The sequence below is a fragment of the Neolamprologus brichardi genome, chromosome 12, assembly GCF_056152115.1.
Source record: "Neolamprologus brichardi isolate AB-2024 chromosome 12, ASM5615211v1, whole genome shotgun sequence".
NCBI lineage: Eukaryota > Metazoa > Chordata > Actinopteri > Cichliformes > Cichlidae > Neolamprologus > Neolamprologus brichardi.
This window is the reverse complement of record NC_142115.1, coordinates 1,567,277-1,593,000: the sequence shown is the minus strand read 5'-3', so window position 1 is coordinate 1,593,000 and position 25,724 is coordinate 1,567,277. Positions and strand designations below refer to the sequence as shown.

The 25,724-nt window shown below is 41.7% G+C and overlaps 1 protein-coding gene across 1 annotated transcript in view; it reads right to left on the bottom strand.

Annotated features, from left to right (window-relative positions):
* The window catches only part of nr6a1a (nuclear receptor subfamily 6, group A, member 1a), a 124,972-nt gene extending 102,647 nt beyond the window's left edge, over nucleotides 1-22,325 (bottom strand). The window contains exon 1 of the mRNA XM_087848869.1: nucleotides 22,060-22,325. Coding sequence (XP_087704995.1) covers nucleotides 22,060-22,126 — 67 coding nt within the window. The 5' untranslated portion in view covers nucleotides 22,127-22,325. The remainder of the gene's footprint in view (nucleotides 1-22,059) is intronic.
* Between the last annotated feature and the right edge of the window lie 3,399 nt (nucleotides 22,326-25,724).

Sequence of the window (25,724 nt, the reverse complement as noted above, 5' to 3'; positions counted from 1 at the left end):
CTAAATAAGAACAAGCAATGACTGAGTGTAACATGCAACATCAGTCTTACTTGCATGTAATCTAAGTTACTGGCTAAACGGCTCAAAAATCTCACTTTGTGATGATTTCACTCCTCATTATTACTACTATTCCAAGCCAGGACCGTAAACGTCTACTACAATACAAGATAAGCTCTGTTCCATGCTGAGGAGGCTGGGCATGTTTGTTCATGACACCACAAAGATTTACATTTCCTCCATATTAAATATACACCGCTCCCCTAAACCTGCAGAAGTCCTCAACCTGAAGCCACGACACTGCCCAGGGTGTCACAGCACTCACACAGCAACTCTATCAGTCCATCAGCAGCCCAGCTCTTCTGTCCCAGATGGGCTATGGTTCCACATGGCCAGCGGAGGGCAACGCCAGTTTGTTATCCGAGTAGTTTAGTCTCTACCTGCCATGCCAACCAGACTAGAGACATGCTGGTTTCAGTGCTAAAAACCCACCCAGCAGCATTCTGGGACATCAAGCTAAACTGGAACGGCCTGCTTTAAACTTTAACTGAACATTGCAACGACGGTAAAGACTGACAGGGATGTAGAAAAGTGGGAGAGTATATAATGTCAGAGTAACCCACACATGAGCGAGGTCACAAGTGTTTCTTTGAATAGCGTGAATAAGCCCATTAACAGGATAATCCCCGCCCCCTTTGACTGCAGCAGCCTCCTGCTAATAAAGACAAAACTGACCACTTTTATCAGATCGTTCTGTCGTGACGCTCGGGCAGTTCAACTTTTTTTTTTTTTCTCAATATATTTTTATTGATTTTATAATTGAGCAGCATACAACAATCACCTTCAAAAGAACACAATAGAAGGTGGACGGCAAGTCAACAAGGTGGTAATACAGCATACATAAATGTTAAGACAGAGTATATTTCACTTAAGTTTATCCATCAGGCTAATGACTGGTTGCCAAATCTTATAAAACACACTCTCTCGGTTAGACAAGGTAAACCTGATTTTCTCCAGATGGAGTACATTTCCAAATTCTCTCAACCAGATTTCGAAGGTAGGAGGTTTATCAGACTTCCAGCAGAGAAGTATCAGCTTTCTAGCCACAAGAGTAGTCATTGACACAACCTGCGTCTCTGTCTTGTCCCTTGCCCATCCCGGTTCAGACACCCCGAATAATGCTGCAAAGGGGGTACATGGGACCTCCCTGCCAATGGCTTTGGTCAGAAAATCAAACAAATGATTCCAAAAAAGTTGTAGTTTTTGGCATTGAGGCAGTTCAACTTTAATGTGAATATTTAAAGGCAAACACTTTGTTATATGAGAATACTGCAGGAAAAAGCTTTGGGGAATGACTGAGTGGAAAAAGTCTCATCTCTAATATCAGCGTCTCCTGGCCACTGTACGGTCATGTTAAGCCGGGCTCACACTGTGCGGCGATTTTTGGCCCATTTTGAGCCGATTTTTCAGTCGTGCGACCGTTTTGGTGATCGGCCCGATTTTGGCCTTCATCGTGCGTTGTGCATCGTGTAGTATACGTGGGGTAACGAGAAGCGATTAACACCTCACGACCAGCTCCCGATCATCAATCCCTTCAAACAGGTTTTAAATCCTCGCGACCGTCGCGAGGGTGTCACCGCAGTTTCTCACACTGCTCACGCACAAACATGAATGTGAGCGAAAAAGACGGCGCAGCACGGCAGTGCAGCGTGTGATCTGGACACAAGCGATGGAGGCACTTGTAGAGCTTTGGAAAGCTCATCCGAGCCTTTTCGATGTGGCCTCACAAAATCATCACGACCACAACAACGTAAAAATAGTTGGATAGACGTTGCTGCTCAATCACAGCTGATCATGTTTTTCATTAGCAATTTAGCAAAGTTGATGGTGGTGTGTGTGAGTGAAAGACAGAGAGGGAGAGCGAGCGACAGATAACCTTCATTTTATGGACGCACAGTTTGAGCACTCGGGTCGCATCAGAGCATCGTGACCTATGAACTTCTAACCCCTGCGAGTCGATCGTACAGTTTGAGCAGGAGCTGAATCACAGTGTGAGCCGGCATTACATTTAAGCCTAGTTGACATTACAAGCTCCAGTTGCCTAGGTAACCTTCCAAAGTGATGCGTTGTATTCTTTGTTGTCACTGACAGTGATCTTAGTCGCTCCACTAGGAGCTGAAAGGCTGCAGTTGGGACCCACTCGCGGTTATTTGTCCATCATCGCTTCAAGTCATTAATTGTCACTTTTTCCTATCATGTCATCGCATCACTCCGAGTCACTTCCTGTGTGAAGACGTCTCAGCAGACACTTGCAAACAACAGTATCCACAGCTTTCTGAATGACCCACATGCCACGATAACACCGTTCACATTGTTTACCACTCCTTTAGGTTCCCAGTGTTTCCATTCTTCCTTTAATGTGTTTTACACTTGTCATCTACTTCTTTTCTCGTAAAAGGCTCATTTTTTCAGTTTTTGATGCCCTAAAGTCAGCGTTGTGGGTCTTTATTGCTGCTACTGCATCGAGCGCAAAGAAGATTTTGGTCAATATTTCAGCGTTTTGCCAGCAAACAGTGTTAACCTTCAACTTGACAGGAGACTGAAATATGTGGTTTGTCATATGCATACAAAACACTGGAAGGTTGCATCAGCACACATGGCCTGCTCATTCCTAACTCTTTGTGTGATCACAGGAAGGGAGGATAGATGGCGGCATGTTTTCTTTAATTGGCAGGCATTGGTCGGTATTTCAAACAAACCTCAACTGTTACCTAACAGCTAGTTTAGATGCACCGTGCTCATCGAGGATCACTCTATGCAGTCCTATGAAAACAAAGTACAGCCTTAAGATTGTCAGTAGCAGCCAGGTGCTGTTGATCAAACACACCTGATTAACCCTTTAAGACCTACCATAGAACCAAGTCCGCCAGAGCTTATATTATATGTTTACATGCTGTGGAGCCATTTTTGGGAGCATTTCAAGTTGCTATACATCAATACAACCATTACAGCCTAAATTTTAATAATATGTCTGCATTAAGTGCATAGTAATTACATAAATTGCAAAAAAGTGCAATAAACTACAAAGAAATTAAAATCGTTTTTGTTTTTTAACATATATTTCTAGTTAGAGAAATTTAAGAGGCTTATCCCTCAAAACTGTAAATACAAAAAAGTTGCACAAAATAGTTTCCCACCACAGGAAATTTATTTTGAGTGTCTTCATAGTTTTATTTTTGAAATACACCAATTTTTATACACTGCAGGAAAAACAAAAATAAATATTATACTGCAAATTTGCAAAAAAGCAGCATATGCATCAAAATAAACTATTTCCAGCAGTGCAATATGAGTCCTAAGCATCCCAGAAACCACACAGAAAGTCAGAAAGTCAAACATAACTTTTAAAAACACCAGTATAGGCTCATGAGGCCCTGATGGTAAAAAACTACATTTCTGCAAAATGACGTCACTTCCGGTTTCGGGCAGGTCATGGCGGACATGCGATAGTTCGCGCTGATGAACGTAGGAAGTGTTATGAACAGCTGATCGGATCAGCAAAGCGTGTTTCTGGAATATTATGTTTTTGTTGCTGCAAGTGCTTTTTATGCAGTTTTTGCAAAACTATATGTGGAAGGAAACTGTGACCGAGGACAAGCTGATGGCATAAGATGGAAGTACAACTCCTCCGGTTTCATATGCAAAAAAAAATTATTGCGCTAGCTCACGTGGTTGCAGAGCTACTGGGATTTAAAAATAGTAACACCCGGTGTCCGATCCGACCGGCTTTAAAGGGTTAAGTCAGCAGGTGTGACTTTACATTCAAAGGCAGCGAAACAGGAAGATTATTTCCAGCGGTAACAACTGTTACTTTAGGTCAGTAATGAACTAGAATTTAAGTACGTGTTGCTCTTTAGCATCATTGCAAACACAACCACATCGGCCCATAAACATATCAGGAGATCCTGATAAATCTGACGTGTGGTCCTGCTGGTTTGGTTTCTCTGTGCAATTTGAAAAAATAAATAAATAAAAATAGATGATTGTCTCCTCCATGTGCAACAGCACCAAGTGTGATTTTTCCCGTGTAATAAAGTATTTTATTAATACTTATTAATTACTTACTTATTACTTGTATTGTATGTTGTTCTGTTCATCTCATTCTATTCTATTGAGAGCAACAACTGAGCGAGAGGGGCTGTTACTGTGTGGATAAAAGCAAACACTGAACATTTCCTGCACGCAGCAATGAATTTTGTTCGCTCAAATTAAACTTTTCTTCACTCTAAATCATTTTCTCCTCAAAATGCAACATTTGTACTTGCAAAATGTTTTTTTCCGTGCGCTCAGAATAGAGACACGGAAATAACGCCCAAAAGATCTACAGGCTGCTGCAGGAACACTCGAGGTTCGGCTCCATTTCAGCCAAATGTTAAACAAATGTAGTTTCAGAAATGAGAAGATGCTCCCGTTTAATCAAGTGTGCACTTACATACATGCACTTCTATACGTTTTGGAACGTGGACACTCCAAAGAGGTGAAAATCCCATACACACAGGTAGATATAAACCTAACCCTAACTCCAACACTGACTCTAAATTGTCAGCAGATTAAAACTGTATCATCCTGCTGACAGATATCAGACAGTATCCAGTAGTAATTTTACCCATTTCATGAAACCTTGCTTCCTCTCAGTATCGCAGGCTGAGCTGAGTGATGGGTTCACTCACTGAGGACGCTACAACTAAGATTACAGGACATTTACTTTATTATAAGAGCACGTTGCTATGACGAGGTTATGACCGTCTCGTTTGGTATGTACATGAACAATACAGTTGTGGGTTGTGTGACGACGGCTCTCTGCTTAATCAATCAGCCACCCTGACTACAAGATGGATGAGAGGAAGTGCCGACCACAGATAGACCATTGTTTTCACTCCACAACAGCAGGACATAATGAATCCTGCGCTTGCTGAGAGGTCAGAGTAGAGAGGATTGCTTTACCCCGTGGGCACCACTTGATCTCCCACCCCACCTCCAGCAGAGACACCCATGCATAACAGTAAGGAGTTTCAGCTTGCCTTAGACAGCCTTGAAGGAGCAGATGGGTTATAACCAAGCGGAGAGGCGAGACGCTGTCACTGTTATACGACCACCTGGCTTTAGCCGCGCTGCTTACTGGAACCATCCCATCCAGCTGGCCGCTCATTAAGTCTCACTGTACATTCACTGGGTCAAAGGTACTTCCAGTGCGTGCAGCCTGTTGAATCTGTTTGTAAACTTAATAGAAAACCTGTAGTAAACATGTTAAAACGAGCGTTTCATCAAACATATCATGAACTTAAGAAATTAAGAGTACAAACATTCAGCTTGCAGGTCTACAGACGCTACTTTTTAGGAACCATAAGGCAGATTCAGAATAGTCATAAACAGTGTTGGTCAAGTTACTTGAAAAAAGTAATCAGTAACTAATTACTGATTACTTCCCCTAAAAAGTAATCCCGTTACTTTACTGATTACTTATTTTCAAAAGTAATTAATTACTTAATGACTTAGTTACTTTTTAAAAACACGATTTACAACCTGAATAGGTGATAAAGTGATAGATCTTTCAGCCCAATTCTACTTTTTCTGCATAATCATCATACAAAATGTAATCAAATGGAAAAGTCTCTTTTTAAAACTTGTTTTATTAGTTTTAATCTTTTAACTTTATGCATCAAGCAAACATTTAATTATCTGCAACATTCTCTGACTGGAAGAAATTAGTTTAACATTTAAACCTATTTTCTGCACATTCCAGCACATAAAATAAAATATTTTGTGTGTTTACACTCAGTCTTTCAAATAGATGCAAGTAAAACACAGCAGAAAATAAATAAAGTCAAAGACTAGCGGTCCTGTTGCTCTATTTTCACCTGTAAAGCAGGAGTGGGGTAGGCGGAGGGTTACCCTGGTGCAGGTGTGCAGCGGTCAGTGGAAGAATCCGCGAGTTTCTCTGTGAGTTTCCCATTACGTCGTAGCTACTCGGTGCTTGTTTGGAAGTTTAGGGTTTTTTTCTCTGTAAAAAGAAGTTTTCTTCCCACGCACAACGGACACTAATGTTTTTGTCACTTTTTATGGAATCAAACTCAAAGTAAGGTCAGTACTTCCACGCTTTAAACGCTGCACGCTCATACTCTCTCTGCACTCGATATATGATCCATTGTTGATCTGTTGATCTAATTGTTGATCTAATTACCGTTTTTGCAATAGTAATCCCTTACTTTACTCGTTACTTGAAAAAAGTAATCGGATTACAGTAACGCGTTACTGCCCATCTCTGATCATAAACTTCATATTCACATGCCTGCTGGCTAAAAGGAGACAGGAGAGCATCATTCGACCGTGCAGCACTAATGAACAAGCAGGATGTACATGATGGGAGGTGTGGAAGGTCTGTGGTTCGATCCCCAGGTGTTCCAGGCTTCAGACTGAAGTATCATCCCGACACATCCAGAGTGCAGGTATGTATTAAATTCTAGTCCATAAACATCAGCATCAGAAAGAAGCATGAGCCCTCAAACCTGTCCCTGCAGAAAGCAAAGTACGATCAAATGAAGGTGTTTTAGCCTCGGTCAGCAAAGGTGAACACTTCTCCAGGTTCATCATCATGTTTGCAAAAGTGACAGTGAAAAGGCCGGGTTACTGAAACAGGAGAATTACCAAAGTAGTGCTTCAAGTGTCTTTAATGAGCTCTGCACAGGCCAGCTGTGGAGACTTCCTTTGGCACTTTAATCACACTTAATGACAAGTGACAAAACTATTTACTGTTGGAATTAAAAAAATAATAAGAATAATGAAATTTAAAATTTATATAGATAGATTTTTATTTCAAGCATGCAAATATAACTGAAACAACAAGAGAAAAAACAAACCTTCAGAATCATCACGTTTTCATGTCTATGTGTACAGAATGCGTCTGCTCGAACACGAGCTTGTCCTGTTCCCCTTATTTCAAATTTCATTGCTCACAAATCCAGAATTCAACATTATTTGATCCATACAAGTTTAACTATGTACAAGTTTAACACATGAACACAAATAAAACCATTTTCAGCACGTAAACCAAAACAGCAACAAACTACAAGTTTTACATAAACTAGCACCCTGTGTTTAACACCTGCTTAATCTCTGAGCTTATTTTATATCTGTGACAAACACCTTAATGAACACTTAAGCTTGTGCTCTACATAAAGCAAAATGATTGCTTCCCAGCATCTCCCCAGTCTACATAAATACAACAATAGAGCTCAAAAATGTGTCGTTAAAACTGCAAAGGATTCTGGGAAAAGTGGCAAGCGGTACTAGGCAGGCTTTCACAAGAAAACAGTCACACAGCGATAAAAAGAAACAGAAAAAAATGTCAAGAAGCTGTTGTATTATTAACTGCAACAGCCGGTCGCATGACAGCCACGGGAAGCCGGCGGGTAAAGAGATCGGTTTTTATCGGATTACGTCGTGGAAGAGAAATTGTTTAAGCCACGTTTCCAAAGTAACAAAGAGGCGACGGATGGCATTGCAGCCATTCGAAGACCAAATATAACCTTCCAGAACTCTCCAGCTCACATGTGAGTCTGCTCCAAGCTTTTCCACAAAGGTAAGACTTCTGTTGTAGTTATTACGTAATTTATCATAACATAATTGTTGATGTAGGTTACAAATAAGTCTTATATTGATTTGAATTGAATTCGTTGCGCTATGCTGCTTTGTTCACTGTGGCTTTGCGGGCTAATGTTTGTTGTGTTTTGTAGGAAAACCAGCCGACAAAATGCTGGAATGTGATCCAGACTGGGCCCTCTATCAGCCTGGGTTTAAAGCTGCTACCACAGCCAGTTTGATCGGTTAAGAGAGAGAGCGAGATCAAAACAGCCATGAAACGTCCGCATATATGTGCCCAAGTGTTGTATTGAAGCAAGCAAGTGATGAATAACTGTTTTCCAGTTTGTTTTGATATGGGTTTTTTTTTTTGCATTGTTGATTTGTTTTTCACCGAAGCAGCTAATAAAGCACGATGGATTTTTACAATTTTGCCTTTTTCTTGTCAGATTCTCTAATAGAATGAAACAATAATGTCAGTTATAAATAAAGACAATAAATTGAATGAATTACGAAACACTCATTTTATTTCTATTAGATCTGAAAATGTTGTGTAACACTACTACCTGAAACGATAAATAGATGCGTTTGCCTGTACAGGAGATAAAGGAAAAAAACAACAGCTGTGAGATGGAATCGTCCAAATCACCAAAGTAAACTGGACCTGGGTAAAACGTACAGCTTATTGCACCAGCAGCATCTGCTCTTATATAACTATCATTAGCTTACAGCTTTAAGTGTTTAAGGTCTGTGCTAACTAAAAATAAAGACAAGATGATAGTTTATTAAATTTTAATGAAATTTGCAGATTGTTTCGGTGAAGTTTAATAAACTCCTTGCTATCTAAAATATAACAGGACACCGGAGTAAATTCTCGAGCATCTCACACTTCTGATAATCAGCTGTCTGCTTGATGTTTATTCAGCTGTGTAAAAACTATAACTTTAATCTCAGCCAAACCGATTCACTCAGGAACAAATAAAATACTACAAAAAGCCAAACAATAACATTTTAAGTTATCTAAGTGACTTATATATCATGTTTAACCTGAGTAGTGAAAGACGGTGGTGGGTTTGAAAACGATTTACCGGGAGTCCGGTGTTCTCACGGCTCTAGTTAGCCTAGCCCCCGGCTAGCTATCGAGCTAGTGGCTAACAGACGTCTCCGAAAACGTCGGAGCGCTTTTGAAAATATGTGGTGTCTTGATAAACTCACAGCGGTTACTGTGAAGCAGCAGCAGCAGCTAGAAGAGGTGGACAGGTTCATGTACCTGGGTTGCACTTTTAGCAGTGACGGGGACGTGGAGCATGACGTTAAGTGCAGAATTGGGAAAGCATGGGCCTTTCAACGATTACGACCTATATGGATGACCACCGTACTGCCTTTATCAACCAAGTTGCGGCTCCTGAAGACCATCGTTATACCGACGGCACTGTATGCAGCGGAGACTTGGAAATCAACTGCAAAGATCAACCGCCATCTTGACGTCTTCCAACAACGTTGTCTTCGACGGCTGCTCAAGATCACATATCGGGATCGCGTTACCAATGAAGAAGTATATCGCCGTGCGGGAGTAGAGCCGCTGCATGTCCAAGTCACCAAGCGTCGGTTCAGATTTGCCGGTCACATCCTTCGGCTACCCGAGACCTGCCCGTGTCGCGGTTCTGTGGAACCCGAAGAATGGAAAGAGACGGCGAGGAAGACCTAAAATAACATGGAGGAGGACTTTCCTTGAAGATTTACGTTCAGTCGAACTGTCATGGGATGAAGCAACAACTGCCGCGATAGACCGAGTTCGATGGCGTTCTCTTGTCACCCGATGCGCCGATCGGCGTGGGAGGATCTAAGTCTTGATAAACTGAGCAGATATTTGAGGTTTACACAGCTACATTCTCGCCTGAAAATATGTTAAACATTTATTTTGTGACCAGAAAGAATAATAAGAGTAATATTAAAACTAACTAGCTGCCGCCATTGTTGGAAACTGAGCAGGGCCGCGCTATGAATTCTGGGATAGTTTGGGCCACGAAGTATACACCCGAACCATCCTTCAAATCTGGGGAAATGAAGGGCGCATTTGTCGGAGTCTTCGAATGTGGACCGTCTTCGTCGTGTTGCTGTAACGTAATCGGCCTACAAATGTGGGCACAGGAGAAAGCGGTTCCTGAATTCTGGGACGCAGCTTCTTCTTCTTCGGGGTTTAACGGCAGCTGGCATCCTTGTACATGCAGTGCTGCCATCTTCTGTTTCAGTCCGTTATTACACTCTTAAATCCTACTACTTATTCCTGCGTCTTTTGGGATCTTACAAAGCTTCAAACGACGCGTCGACTATTAAATCAGTCGTCGACGATTTTGATAGTCGACTAATCGTGGCAGCCCTACACACAGAGCAGCGAGAGGCAGGTGTGAAGAACCATTTTTACTGTCAATTGACAGAAAAAGTGAAAGACAGAAGGAAAGTGACATGGATGAAGGATAAAGTTTGTCTTGAGCAAACCACTACATGGGAGAAGTGGACACATCAGGCCTGATGCTGAGGAGCCACTCAGTCCACAGGAAAACCAGGAAGCGGTACATTACAGTTTACCATTATTTCCTGGACATTTCTGTTACCAACAGCTTCATAATTCACCAAGAACCATGTGCCAAACACCAGCAGAAACACCGGGCTTGCCAGGAGTTCCAGGAAGACCCGTGTGCTCATCTACTTGGGGCTTCATTGACATCAGGTTGCCCACCGACACCCAGCTTCAACCAATCACTTCCCCCACAAACAGCAGCGAAGGACAGTCTAAGGCAGCTACAGCCACCGAAGGAAGTTCAAAATGAAAACGCCGTGGCCGTGTGAGCGGAGCAAGGTGGGGCTCTGTCTCCAGGTGGACAGCACTGCTTCAGTATCTACACAAACACACCTGGACAGTTAAAAGTGACAATATATGGAAAACTGACAGCACAAGTCAACAAACTTTGTACAGTTATTAGAGTTCATATTTCACACTGATTGTTACTGATGTTTTGTTCATGGTGAATATCAGTTTTCACTTCATTATAATCTTGAAGAATCGTGTTTTTTCCACAGTAAATATAAAATAAATGAACTAAACTTACCAAAGAAGACCGGGCGGCCTCTATTAACTCCGGTAAATAAAGAGTGAAGGCAGACAGAGTTATAAATAGGATGCTTTCATAGTTTTTTTTATTAAATAAAAACCTGATCCAAAAGTCCGTCGTACTTTTCCCCACAGGTAAAACTCTTCATCAAACACAGCCATTCAAAAAACAATCAGTAATTTTTCAGTCCGACAGACTCTGAGCGCTCACTGCTCCATTAGATTTGACAGATTGTTAAGGAACTCAAGGGCTGCCTTCACAGGCTGCTTGGCGGTCATCCCTTTGACCTCTACACATGACCCTTGACCTTGTTGTGTAACACAGCACACAGGAGCATCGACTCTGTCCTCTGCTGCTTCTCCGTGACCGTGTGATGCTGCTGTCCCAGTGCCCCTCAACTTCTCAGCACATGCTTTGGCTGAAATGATGGAGAGCAGATTCCCCTCCACGCCTGACTGCACAGTTTGAAGATACCAGCAGCATTTTAATGTAACAGTCTCTGCTTTGAAAGCTAGAAGAGCTAGAAGAGCCCTGCACAGGCTATAGATCTGTTAACATCCAGATATTTTAGGAGTTTCCACAAATGTTTGACTTTTCATGTGTAGAACAGACCATAATAGCATTTTGTGTAGGTGTGATATTATGTAAGCTCTTTCGTACTGACATAGATTTTTTAATATACATAGTTGCTGTATATCTGTAATCTTATTGCCTTAAAACACATAAGAAAGCTCTTTATCAGGTATGAAGGGTCTCCCTCCGAGCTCAACACCTTGAGCCTCTATTCTAAACCCCAGGAAGGACCAGTGAGTGTCAGAAGCACGATCCAGAATGAAACAAGATCCAGAAGCACATCAGGAAGATGACCACAACAGTTTGGTGAATAACTCGAAAACTGAAACTCGAAAAAGAAGAGCGCCTGTCGCCACAGAAGCTCAGGCCTTTGCACGGCATGCACCAGCCACGCTGGAGGCACCAAGCATGGCAGCACAGGAAAAACCTCTAAGCACAAGACCGATAGCGGCTGGGGTCGACCACACGATGTTGTAACTTTATTGCAGTTTATTGTTTGATAACAGCATTTTGGTTATTTTGTAAGTGATTTAAGTGTTAGTCACATGTTTAGTGAGAGCTGTTAATTATAGATTTAATATTATGCTAAAGGGGAGCAGCAACAGGTATTTTATTAGAAAACTACGTTTCCCAGAATCCTTTGTGGTAGACGAAAGTTACTCTGGGTTTTTAGCTAGCAAGAAGAAAGTTTTGGGAAGCCATTATATGTTGCTCTGATGTCGAGAAGTTTATTTGTTGTACATTCCCCTTTTTGAAGCCTTATATAAAGACTATCGTTTCTACAACTGATGTCCGATCCATTTTTTTGGCTAAGTGGATTCGCCACAACACACCGTGCAAGACCAAAGATGGCCCTGAGAAAATGCAGCTCATCACAGCACGGTGCAAGAAGCTGGCAGGCAGGGCAGACATAATGCTGTAGCTGAGTGGCTGGCATAGCATAGAGGAACATCTGTGCTGAGTATGGTCTTGATGTCTCGAGGTCAAAGTGCCCACTTGGATGGTTGAGAGTGACCAGCTAAGGTCCTGTAGTACCTCCAGGTACACATGGACAAAGCGGTGATGACTAATCAACCCCACACAGTATTAGTAGACAAGCAGAGGAGGAAGGTTGTAGTAATAGACGTACTTTTACCAAGTGATGGCAATTTCAGGAAAAGGGAACATGAGAAGTTGGAGAAACACAAAGTTCTGAGAGAGGAGCTGGAGAAGATGTAAGCTGAAGGGGGGATAGGAGCTCTTGGGATAGTGACTCCCAAACTCGGAGAGTGGCTCCAGCAGATCCCAGAGAGGACAACCGAGATCTCTGTCCAGAAGAGCGCAATCCTGGGAAGAGCAAAGATGCTGTGCAGGACGCTCAAGCTCCCAGGCCTCTGGTAGAGGACCCGAGTTTAAAGAATAAAGACAGACACGGGGTTGCTGAAATTCAAAAAGAACATCAGAATCGGGGAGAAAGGTGACGGTAAAGGTGGCATGGTTACTGGTGCCGCACGGGCTGGTCCGAGTGTTTCAGACATGGAGGATACAGTCAGATCTTCCCCACACAAGCATCTCTGAGAGAACTGGCTGAAAAAATTTGATGTCAAAGGTCTGAGAAGAAAAAGCAGACTGGTTCTGTTCGACAGGGCGTCTGCACAGGAGCCAACGAGCATTAACGTCAAGGTGAGGACAGACGTGCAGAAACAGGCTTATTTTGAACTGTGTGTATTTTTCCACTTCATGTTATCATTTGATATATTTTTATTATTATTCATCAATATATGATTAGACTGAATCGATTACCCACTTTAGACATGAAACAGCGGGATAAACGTTTCATAGAGCGTTCATCCACGTGAAGCTGGGGAACGTTGTGTTTATCTGTGGTAATCCCGACGGCGGTCACGCTGGGGGTCAGGCTGTGGTCAGAGGGCGGGGGGGGGAGCACCATCACTGCTGGCTGACATGCTCAAAGGAGCAACTTCCCTTTCATCATACCAGGGGTTAGTTTTACTGCCTCATACAGCCGGTGAGTGTACAAGCACTGTGCGGACGAAGCCCTGCAGCAGCCATCTGATAATAATCATCTCACAAAACAGCAGAAACAGCTGAGTCTGCTTATGGAGCCACAAGGTTCAGTGTGCACTGTACAGATGCTCCACATGTGTCGCACTTTCACGTTTTTACACTAAAAATGAGGCGATATTGTCCGGTTACACCAGCTCGAAACTAAACCTATAAACATCACGTTAGTTGGCTGCGGTGGTCGTCTGTCTGTTAACTGACAGAACATTTCAACACCGCCACTGCTGCAGCGCCGACGCCCCCCTGAACAAAACCAAAGCCTGCAACTGTTAAGTTTGCTCATGTGTCCCAATCCATCAGCATTAGCTGATTTACAGGTAGAAAATCAGGCTGAACAGCAATAAAATGAGTTTAAAGCAGGAATGAAAAAGCTAAAACTTCTTCATTAAGAACATTTTACAGTATTCTCAAGAAAGGCCGAAACAGGAACAACATTAATCAGGATTTGGTGCAGGCTCGTAATTAATGTTAAAATGACAAAAAAAGAGTTTTAGCTGGGAAACTGGCCTTTTTCAGCCTTCAGCTTCTGACTACAGCGGAAAAGGAGTTAACTATATTAAAAAACTGGTTTGATGTAAATAAGTTATCATTAAATATAAAGAAAACAAAATTTTTTGGTACTAGACAAATGAAAAATGTATCTCAAAAATGTATCATCAATCAGGGTTAATGGAATTGAAATTGAAAGAGTGAATGAAAATAAATTTCTTGGAGTGATAATTGATGATAAGCTGAGTTGGAAGTCTCATATAAACCATGTGAAAACAAAAATGTCAAAAACCATTGCTATTCTTTATAAAACAAAGCATGTCCTGAACAAAAAAATCATTGTACACACTCTATTGTACTCTGTTGCTTCCATATATGACTCACTGTCTGGAGATATGGGGTAATGCATATAAAACAAACACTCTTCCTATTTTCAAGTTACAAAAAAGAGCTATAAGAATTATAAATCAATCAAACTATATAGAACCAACTAACATTTTGTTCATTAATCTGAATACCCTGAAATTTTATGATTTAGTTGAATATAAAATGGCACAGATAATGTATAAAGCACAAAATAACTTGCTTTGCCGCAGTACTCAGAAGCTGTTCAAAGTCAGAGAGAGTCAATATGACTTAAGGGGAACAGATTTCTTTAAAAAAACAAGCTGAGGACAAATATAAAGCAGAGATGTGTTTCTGTTAGAGGAGTTAACCTGTGGAATAGTTATGACAGTGATTTAAAAAGGTGTAGTTCATTTTCCTTGTTTAAAGATATGTTTAAAAATAGAGTATTAGAAAAATATATAAATCAAGAATGAAAAGAGCAAAAATAATCAAACTGAAACTCTTGACTGTTTTGCTTTGATGTAGTTACGTATCTAAGGTGGAAAGTTTGTTTGTTTGTTTGTCTGTTTTTGCTTTGTTTTATTCTTTGCTTCGAGCCCTGTGTACAGGAGCTGTAAGCAAAAAGATCTTTTGTTAAAGCGTAATAAGCAAATGCTTCAGCCAATACCTTTTGATTAGCCTTGTCTCATGCTTACTTGCTTTGTTGTAGATCTTTGTTCTGTATTCACTGAGATATTTGAATGATAATCAATAAAATAAAATCAATTCTTACTTTGTCCTGAATAAATAAAACTTCTGTAGCAGCAGAGTTAATGTCCTGCCAAAGAGTAAAGTTTTTCTTCATTAGTTCCCTTTTAAGTTCGAAAAAATGCAGTAAATTCATCAATTTCAGGAGTGAAAATAATATCTAACAAGAAATAACTTACATATTTTATGTACGTTCTGCATGTGAATACTGCTTTAATGTTTCACACAAGCGAAGCAGGAAGTTACTGCATTCAGAATATTTCCATTACTACAGACGCATTCTTGAGTCCGTTCATAACCACCAGCTTGAAGTGTCCAAACAGGCAGCATTTACTCAACACGTGTGCTAAGTAATGAGAAGAGTCACCGTTTAGCATTTCCCTGACGATGTGCACAGAGCTCTGTGTGTATCTTGTCTGTTGACTGTGAAACAATCAGTGTCCTGTGCTGAGCTTCACACGACTATGGTTCCACTGCCAGTCACCTATGACCAGTACTCCCAGCATGGGGGGACTACTGAGCTGTTTAGAGAAAAAAGAAGAGAACGGGGTGGCTGCAGTTTAGGAGTCTCAGGTCAGGTACTAATCAAAAACTTGGTGGTTCGAACCCAGGGAGGTGCTGCCCTTTCTGCAAAGTAGGGAATAAACTTACTGTTCCACCCAACTAGTTCTACAAAAGCCAGCACCTTCCTCTTTGTTGTGGGCACTGGGTCTGCATGAATGACTTCCACTTTCTCCACTTAAAGTCTTGACTTGTCCATGTCCAACCTCATATTCAAGGTACTCCACCTGGCTCTGTGTCTGATTATTCATTAGGACTGCTCGTGAAGCCAGAAAATCTGAGGTGGAGAACACAGATCCATCAACACCTGGTCCATGAGATGCTGAAAGGTTGCTGCAACTTGAACTGAAACGGGGCGACTGTGGCTCAGGGGGTTGGGAAACGTATCTGTAACCGGAAGGTCGCCGGTTCGATTCCCGGGCTCTCTGTCCTGGTCGTTGTGTCCTGTGGCAAGACACTTTACCCTACTGCCTACTGGTGGCCAGAGGGGCCGATGGCGCAATATGGCAGCCTCGCTTCTGTCAGTCTGCCCCAGGGCAGCTGTGGCTACAACCGTAGCTGCCTCCACCAGTGTGTGAATGCGAGAGTGAATGAATAATGGCATTGTAAAGCGCTTTGGGTGCCTTGAAAAGTGCTATATAAATCCAATCCATTATTATTATTATGAAACAGTCCAAAAAGGAGTTTGAAGGCCATCACCTTCCTTGTCTCTGGTGCTGGGCCCACAGCTTCTCATCACCCTTTCCAAGAGTTCGTCAATGCGAGGTATCAGGTAAGGGATCAAACTTGAAGACCAATTCCAATTTTTTCCACTAGTACCCACTCGGCTAATCAGATTCAGCTGAACGTCCCAAAATGTCAATGCAACACAAACCACACAACAATGGCGGACATCAAGGCGATGATATACCTGCTTCTAAACTGTTGGTACAGGACTGCACACCGTCGCTGGACCACAGTGTTGGTTTTGGAGAACCATTTCACTGCTTGCTGGGTTTCAAAAATACTGGTTTTGTGCAGGACTCAAGAGTGACACCACTAACTGGCCAATCAGATGGCTTGGGATTTTGGCAGAGTAGGTATTAAAAACGTACCTGGTATCAGGTAAAACCTAAAAGTCAAGTCGAGTCAGCGGAGCTAAGCCCAGTGGATACTAGTGGAAAACGGCTAAAAGTTGAACACTGATCCATCTTTTTTTAGGACTAGCATAACTAGGCTTCACCATTTGTTGACGTTCCAATTACCCAAGCTGCAGCTGGAATTCTGTAGAACTTTCTGGAGGCTGGAACATTTTCCCTCAGGTTTGTGCTGCACCTGTAAAACCAGACTCCTCCTGAAACAACTGTAAAGAAGCGTTCTTAGATTTTTCTGGTGGGATGAAGACTTGTTAGAGACACTAAACCCAGCTCTGCTTTGTTTGTGGGGAAAACTGTTCTCCCTGTTCTTCTCCTGACAAAGACAGAGCTGCCTAACCTGCTGCATGGACCGTTGGGTTGGAACCTAGAATTCCTGTAACAGGATAATGTGGAAAACCTTATGTTTCTTTTTCTTGCTGTCAGGTAAATATAGCTCATAGCTAACCTTACCAAAGCCTCTTATTAATTCTGTAATGCCTCTGCTACTTAGTTTGGACAGAAACTTTATCCCACAGTTTGTGAGGACCTCTCCAGAAATCTGTACGCTAAAAAAAACTTTCACTAATGCTGATTTATTAGCAAGCATTTGTAGACAAGTCGTGATCTATTATGCGAACTACAGATGAAAACAGCAACCTGCTGGAAATGAGAACACAAGGTTTTTGCAGCACACTGTTTGCAACTAGTTTCACCCAGTGACAGCTTGCAACCTCCAGCAAACACCTTCCAACCAGTTAGGAAATACCCATATTCCCCTAAAGACTTCCAGGGTGTCACCGGCTGCTTTAGGCACATCTTTGATTCAGATATCCCAGTAAGTGACACCTAGCTGCAGTGAGTGGCAACAGAAGCCCCTATTTTCCCCTTTAAAATGGAAATATTGCAGTTCCTCAGCTGCTCTTTTATAACTTCCCAGACAACTGCATCCTTCAGTACTGCAGCTTTACAGGATCCCTACTCTGCATACCAAGTTCAGTGTTTTACAGCTGCCTATAAACTCATCTTCCACCCAAATTCAAACTCAAATTGAAGCCATTTACAGCCTTTGGCCCAGGCTTCGTGTCAAAAACAACAGAAGCTCGCCAAAAGCACTGCCAACAGCCTCAGACCAATTATACTTACTGTAATACATTCCCTCTCAAAATATGGTTCGCAGCAGCATGCTATGCCCTCCCTCGTCATCCTCCCCCGCAGCTCATTAGCAGCTGTTAGATGCTCGGCCTATGCCAGGATCAAGGCAGCAAACTTCTGTGAGAGCAGCCCCATACCTCATGGATCAAGTGAAGGTTGTAAATACTTTCCTGGGTTACGGTGAGGTCAGCAGAGACCAGGGCCATTAATGCTTCAAGAGCAACATCCCTGGCCGCCGTTCCCATAGCACTCATCCGCCACCTCCCCCGACACGTCCATCCCAGCACACACAACAAGAAAACAACAAGCAGAACTTTAGGAGAAGATTCAGAGCTCAGGGCGAAAAACCCTGCAAGTGTTTGTGAACTGAAAATAGCAAAGTGACGTGGAGAAGGCTTAGACCATCACAGGGAAGTGGGAAAATATTTTATCAAGATTTTATGAGACAAGATCTTTTTAAGGGCCTGAAAGCAAATGGAAATAATTGAGCACCAAACTAAAATATTTCACTTGTTGCAGGGAAACAAACCAAAAATTAAATTAATCCATCCAACATGTTCTTTTAGTTCCTTTAAAATGGTGTTAATTAATCTTCTCATTATTTGTCTTTTATCCCATCCATCACCAGCTGACCCGCAATATGTGTTGCCTGGAAACAGCACCATCAGCATGCGGGAACTGCAGCGTTTAGACCTGATGAGGACGCAGCTTTCACCGCTTTCACTAACTTGTCTTTAATAGTTTCTCTCATCTTAACGTGAAATCAGGGAGGTGAATGTTTCCCTGTAAAGGTGAAAAAAGTTGAGTTATATTAAACATTTTGCAGAAGATGTAATCAGATTACTCCACGCATGCTGTCTCGGGTCAAGAATCAAATTGAGATTAGCCGTAATGACCTCTGACATCTAAATAGAAGGTTAAACCAATCAGGCCAGATGTCCTCTCAGTATGTGGGATCATCATGAAAGAGCAAACAGATCCTGATGTTGTTAGTAAAGTCTTATCATGTTATCAGGAGAGACACAGCAGCGAGACAGGAAAACCTGGAAATCTAGAGATATTTCTACGTAGGACACGACTGAGGGCACGATCACAGTGATCACAGACATATAAAGAAAATAAAAATATATAAATATAAATACAGATTCTGAATGTTTAACAACAAATATATACTTTAAAAACCAAACATGTACTTGTAATGAAATTACAACAGGACATTTTTGCAGGTTTTTGTATTAGAAATCTGTCTAAGCACAGGCCTGTGTGATGAACCTGATCTATACCAGCGTCACATTATAAAGCCAGTTGCTTTATTTGTTTTTCACTGCAGCGATGTGCATTTATTGCAGCACTTACAGGATCTTCTGATGACACATCTTCCTTTGTTAAAACTTGCAGAACCTGTGAGAGACCTGATGCTTTGGTTACCCTCCACTGCAGACTCCACAGCCAAGCAGTCGTTCTTGCTACACTTCTTTATAAACCACCGGCTGGTATGCATGTGTGCGCTGTGATGTTAAGTCAATATGGGCGAGTCCACACCGTCACAAAACAGACGTCCATATGGACGCTCACCATCTAATGTTAAAATACTCACAGCCACAGAGTAAAACACTCGAGGCTTTTCACGAGTCGAACAGAGAAAATTATTTTCCTGCTTCATGAAAACTGAGCTTCAGTTTACAGTGAAGTCTGTCATCCACAGAGGAAAATGAGCTTTTCATTATAAATGGAAACATACATGATATTTGTTTTGTATTATCACTCTTTGATACATTTATCTTTTTCTTTCTTTAAACAACACAACAAGCACGACACCACCTGGTGGGGAGTGTGCTCAAAAAAGGCTTGACCGAATGATGCTGAAGGCGCTGCAATGATTCTTGTTTTTCTCTTGATTAACCTGAATGAAAACACGTGTGTGTGTGTGTGTGTGTGTGTGTGTGTGCTGATGCTAACACTGATATTGTGGCAGCAGAGGAAGTGTTCTTAAGAAAGAAAAAACACAACATGATGGATCACATCTACATTCCTGTCACCCCCACACTCCACTCCACCCCCACGCTCCTCTACTGTACTCCCGGCTCATTCAAGAATCGGGGGTGGGATGGTGGGGGTGGTGTTTGTATCCTGTCCCACCCACTGCCAGCTACCCCCTTCACTCTGCCCCAAGGGAAAAACACAACAAATGTACCAGCAGAGCAGAGGCTGACAAAGCACTTTGTTTCAACCAGTTCATGCCAGTCTACTTCACCTGTGTGTGTGTGTGTGTGTGTGTGTGTGTGTGTGTGTGTGTGTGTGTGTGTGTGTGTGTGTGTGTGTGTGTTGGAAGTACTTGATTAAAATCTCAAAGTGGTTTCTATTACTTTACTAAATAAAGTCACAGTAAAGTAAACAACAATATTTACTCTGCTAAACATCTTTTGATGAAAAAGTATCAAAGTGTCACTTTCAAGATCAAATCTGAAATGAAACGAGAAAGTAGGGATGTGTGGATAAACGAGCTGATGCTGCGTGACATCAACAGTAAAATACTGTTACAAATACTCAGTTACTTTATTTTCATGTATTTACTCCTGTTTATCATTTCTGTTTCTACTCTGCAAACAATTAGCAATGATAAATAAGCCGTTTTGTTTGCAAAGATAACACTGACCATTGAATCAGCTGCTATCAGTCTTTTTAAAGATACTGACTCAGGGGTAAATATTAAGTAGTTTGTTTCACAGTTACAGTGTGAACGACAGCTGAAGGCTGAACGTTCATTTTTAATCATCAGGTTTTGTGTTTGACCACCACAGAAACGTGGAATAATCGGTTATCTGTGCATTTTAAGTGTTTATTCGTTTCCTTCAGTCGTGTGTGGCGTTTAGAAATTCCTGCCATATCCTGAATTTTAAGACCAGTATTACTGAATTAAGAAATAAACATTTTGACGAGACATATTCTAACAATATGCAGGGAAAACATTATTTACAGAAGTATCAACGAGCCTAAATGATTTCAAAACGTTTTACAAAATACTTTTTATTTTTTTGGGTGTATTTGTTTACTCGTGTTTTTATGCTACAATTGAAAAATTAAAATGATTTAATCTGGAGAACTGCTCAGGCTGTTGTCGTCATGATTGATTATTCTGTTGATTATTGCTGCAACGCCTGAAACAACTCAAGCAGTGGTCCCCACCACAAAACATACTTTAAAAAATATTAAACTATTCCTGTTTAATCAAAATGAATAAATAATTGTGGGTACATTCACGAAATAATTTCAGTATTAAAATGAAACTAAGCCTAAAAAATGTATGCATTAATTTTACTATTAAATTAAGAAATCTAAGGGAAATTCTTAGGGGGACATTTCAATCTAATGTGCTTCTTAAACAGTCTTAAATCTTCATAATGAGACTTATTAAGTGGATCAGAACACAAAGTCCACCCCAATATCCATAAGTCACGTCGAGTGTCCTCAGGGCTGGCAGGGTTAAAGGAATTTTAATCTTGGAAATGTCAATAAATCTTCAGCCACCCGCATGGGGGCACGATATGGGACTGGCGCCTGGGACAGTCTGCTGCAAGGCATTGTGGGCTTAGTGTGAGCCTGGAGCTGGTCAGTATCACACGATATTAGAAACGAGTATCAGGCACACTGAATAAGAAGCCTTTCCAGCAGCACCGTGCCACTGTAAACAAAGTCAGCGGGACCGGTGCAGGAGGGGGGTGGACCTCCGCATCCTCTGTTATGGCCTTTTTGCCATCCTGTGAAGTGCCGGATTTTGAGGACTTAAAGGACTAAAGGCTTCGGGGCATTCTCCAAGTTCAAAAGTTCACCTTTTACGATCTTCCCGAGCCTGACTGACCACCTCCAAATAAAAACATTCCGACCTCAGTTCCCAGCGAGCCCAGCGCCATCTCTCTCTCTGTGTGTCTCACACACACACACACACACACACGATTAAGTCACGTCCACCAGTAAAACAAACTCATCCGTGCTACACTGCTAACTTCGTTACCAACGTCTCCGACTCTAATAAAAATAAATTCACGCGGCTCCTTTTTTTAAACTTGCGTGTTTTCATCAGCGCCGCTTCAGAAAGGCTGCGGTGCACGTGAAAGGCTCGTGCAGCAGCGGCGATGAGGCGCTGATCACACAGCCACGCGCTCATGTTTTGAGGTGAGCAGCGTGCCCGGGACAGCAGCAGCCGGGCTACGTGTGCTCGTGTGCGGACGCGAAGGCGGCTGTTCCACGTCAGGTTTGCCTACCGTTTACTGGCTTGGCGTCGTTTCCCTCCGGGTAGTCGAACCCAGTCGCCCTCTTCTGTATCTCCATCCTCCTGCATGGACTGAACCCGAGTCAGCTCGAGTCCGACGTCGCCCCTTCGCGCCGCGGAGAAAGAACCACGCGCGTGGGGGTGAAGGGGCAGGATGACAGCACTGGCGGTTCGGGCTAAAGTGAAGCTGGCGCTGCTTTGGTCGCCGTGTTTAGCTTGACTGACTCAGTACTCGAACCGCGGACCCATGCTTTGACCCTCCTGCTTCCAGCCAGCAAGGAATAGCTGGATCCACACCCCCCACCGATGGTGCGTTTGAGGATCTCGAGGAGGGTGGTGGACAGCAGCTTCTTACACCAATTAGTGGTGATGGGAGTCTTGGACAAAGGCTTCTATGCAAAATGTCACATCATCTTATATTTATGACTGAAATCCTTTCACATAATAACGACACAATATTTTTTCATATCTGTGATTTATTATTTCTTTACATTAGTAGGTGTAGTTTCAGATGCTCAAGTGATGAAGTCAGTGTAGATCTGAGAAGCAAAACTCTACACTGCTCTAAACACGCAGTTTCAGGAAGTTTTATTTCTAATTTAGACACTTTATGATGATAGCAGGTCTCCCTAATATGGGCATATCAGGCAAACAGCTCCAACTGTAAACAGAAGCCCACCTACCACAAGTTTTATTTTTAGGGCCAGCCGATCAGAAGGAAGGAGGAAAGGAAATAAACAGCTGATTAAGAGAGGATGCTGTACTAAGGCCCAGTATAAGATAAATAGCTAAGCTATCCTAGTAAAGTTCAGGAGTGGAGTTGGAACTGAGCAGAGTAGGTAAAGTCATAGTTTTCAGAAAGTAAAACCTACAAGAAAATGAATTTTTCACCTACCAGCTTCCAAAATGTGTGTCTGATGGGAGGAGGAATGTCTGATTAAACTCCTCTTGAAGTATAATTCTCAGAGAAACCAAGTGATTGATAACTGACTGTTGCTGGATTGTCTGTAGTTAGGCTTGACTCAACTTAAACATTGACGTGTTACTCCAGGTCCATCTGTCCGGTTGCCCAAGCACAGTTACTAACACATTATGTGCTACTTCAATCTTTTTTTAACCAGTTCTGTAATAGATATTTAGGGTCTCAAAAACATTCTGAGTATTTCAGAAATATTTATTGGAAAGAGTTACAAAAAAATGAAAATTCAAACTGTGAAAACACTGACATATTGGCTAGCAGTTACAAAAGTGAAATGAAATGGCTGTTCAAGATTACAATCCTGTTTCTTATGTGACAGGAAACCCAGCAGATATGACTGAAAAGGCCACAAGTGCATTATCTCCTTCTCTTGTAAAGGGTTGTCCTGTGTATCCTTGCTAAAATAACACAAGAAAGGAAGCACTAAATCAACTTTTCCAGGCATTTAGAGAATTTGACCAGCTTTTGTCAAGTTATTTAGATACTTCCTGGTCATTTTACTAATTTGAAAAACATCCAGAACATAAGCCTGACACAGATTTGGTAGAATACGCCCCAAAAGTTGGTTTCCTAAGCAAATAATTAAATAACTGAAATAAATCGTCTTCACTATGCTCATTAAATAATTCAAATAACTTAGTTTTTGTTAGACCTTTGAACAAATCAAAATTAATTACTTATGTGTGTTTATTTCATGATGAAAACATTAGACATCACTATTTTCTCACACATACCAAAGCACAGTATGAGGTGAGAACTCTTTATTATGAAATCTATTTTAAATCTAATTGAAAACAGATAAATCGTTTTATTTTCATTACTATTCAGCGTTAGATTGTTCAGCATTGTTGCTGATTTGTTTAGTTAATATTTTGCATTGTGGTTTTTCCGACATAACGCGAAAGCAGCACAAACACACAACAGATATTACGTAACAAGCGTGCCTTATTGGTCTGAAGGAATTGTGGGACATGGAGTTTCGTAACCGCCCTTTTCTGGTCTCTGGTAAAATTGAAGGCCAGCGTTTACCACGACAAGACGAAAACTAGCATGATAATGCTAATCATAGTTACCGGACAGCTGTTCGGTTAGTAACCAGAGACGTTTAACATTCGCTGAGTCAGCGTCGGGCTTCGGGCCTCGAAGGTCCAGGCTCGCCCAGTAAAGTCACTGTCCCCTCAGCTGTAAGGTGCACTAATGTAGCTTGGTACAGCTTGGTAATTAAAAACACCAACATTCATGGTGGCCACAAGTCACTGCAGTGCGAGCTTAATGTAATCAGTTCACAGTAGTTTAGCGTTTCTGTAGCAACCGTGACAACCAGCATGACCGAGGAGGCGGCTGGGTGGACGGGCCTGTGCCGAGCAGACTTCGGGTAGGGACTCTCGGGTCTATTTCAAACTAAAAATGGGGCTTTTATCAGTTTCTGCTGCTAGCTAGCTAGCTACTCGAAAATTGAAAAACAAAAGGAAACGTGTTGAGGACACTGTGCGCTCACAATAAACTGTCCTAGCGTGTGGTGAGTTCACTGATCCAAATGTGTTTCGTTTCTCTGAGTGTACTACGCGTTGTTGTAATTAAACATTAGCGTTTTTGTTGTTTGGAGGAGCAAAGTGACCTGCCCACCAGTTAAAGGTCTGCTGCCATCCTGCGGAGACGGAAGGGCGAGGAATAAATTCGGGGTTACAGCGCCCTCTGATGGTCTCTCTACAAAGTCTGTGTGTGTGAAAAAGCGGTTAGCTAGCTGAAAGGCTACCAGCCACCGTACCAGAGAAACATTTCTTCATGCGAATAATTAACCTACGTTTTATTTAATCATTAATTAATAACATTTAATATTACCCGACGTGTTTTTGTTGGCAGCTCGTTAAAACGTATGTCACTTGGCGTATTTAACCTCACTCAAAAACAATGTTATTACAACCAACCATTTAAAGTCTCTGTTTATGTAAATAGCGCAAAGCCACTGCAGAGTTTGAAAGTAAAAATGTGTCCTTAACAGTTGGAAGAGGGACAACAAAAGTGTAAATGTATAAAAGCTAACAGAGCATTTTTCACATTTCACCAATCAAAACGGATTAAAAACAGTTTAAAGTTTGTTGACTTTCTCAGAGTTGTTGTTGTCTCTTTTTTTTCCCAGTTCAAGTTATTCTCTTCATATGTGTTTTTTTGGAGTGCCAGCTCCCTGTTTTCTAATGTTTATAATGTTTTATAAGTCCCACTAACCTTAATTGAAAATATCATGACGTAGAAACAGCTGTGATAAATCCACTGCCACTCCTACATGTCAGTAACTTTGGTCTGTACTTTTAGTTCTTTTATAAAAAAGCTTTGCCTTCCACTCGCCATCAAGTGCTGCTCAGACAGGATCGCATTACTTTGGGTTTTCTCTCTAATATTGCTGCACCTGACACATAGTCTGTTGTTGTGAACTGAATTGAGTGTGATTAGATGCACAGTAGTATTCAGGTTTTGTGCCTTGTTTCTGATAATCCTCGTGCAGTGTTAGTTTCCTATTGTTTCAGCCGCTTTGATCATCAAGGGTTTTATATGACACACACACACACACACACACAGACACACACAAAACAGGATTTCTATCAGAGTCCTCCAGGTAACAGATCAAGGTTTGTCAAAAACAAGCATGAAACAATAGTGTGGAATAAGATGTGCTCAGT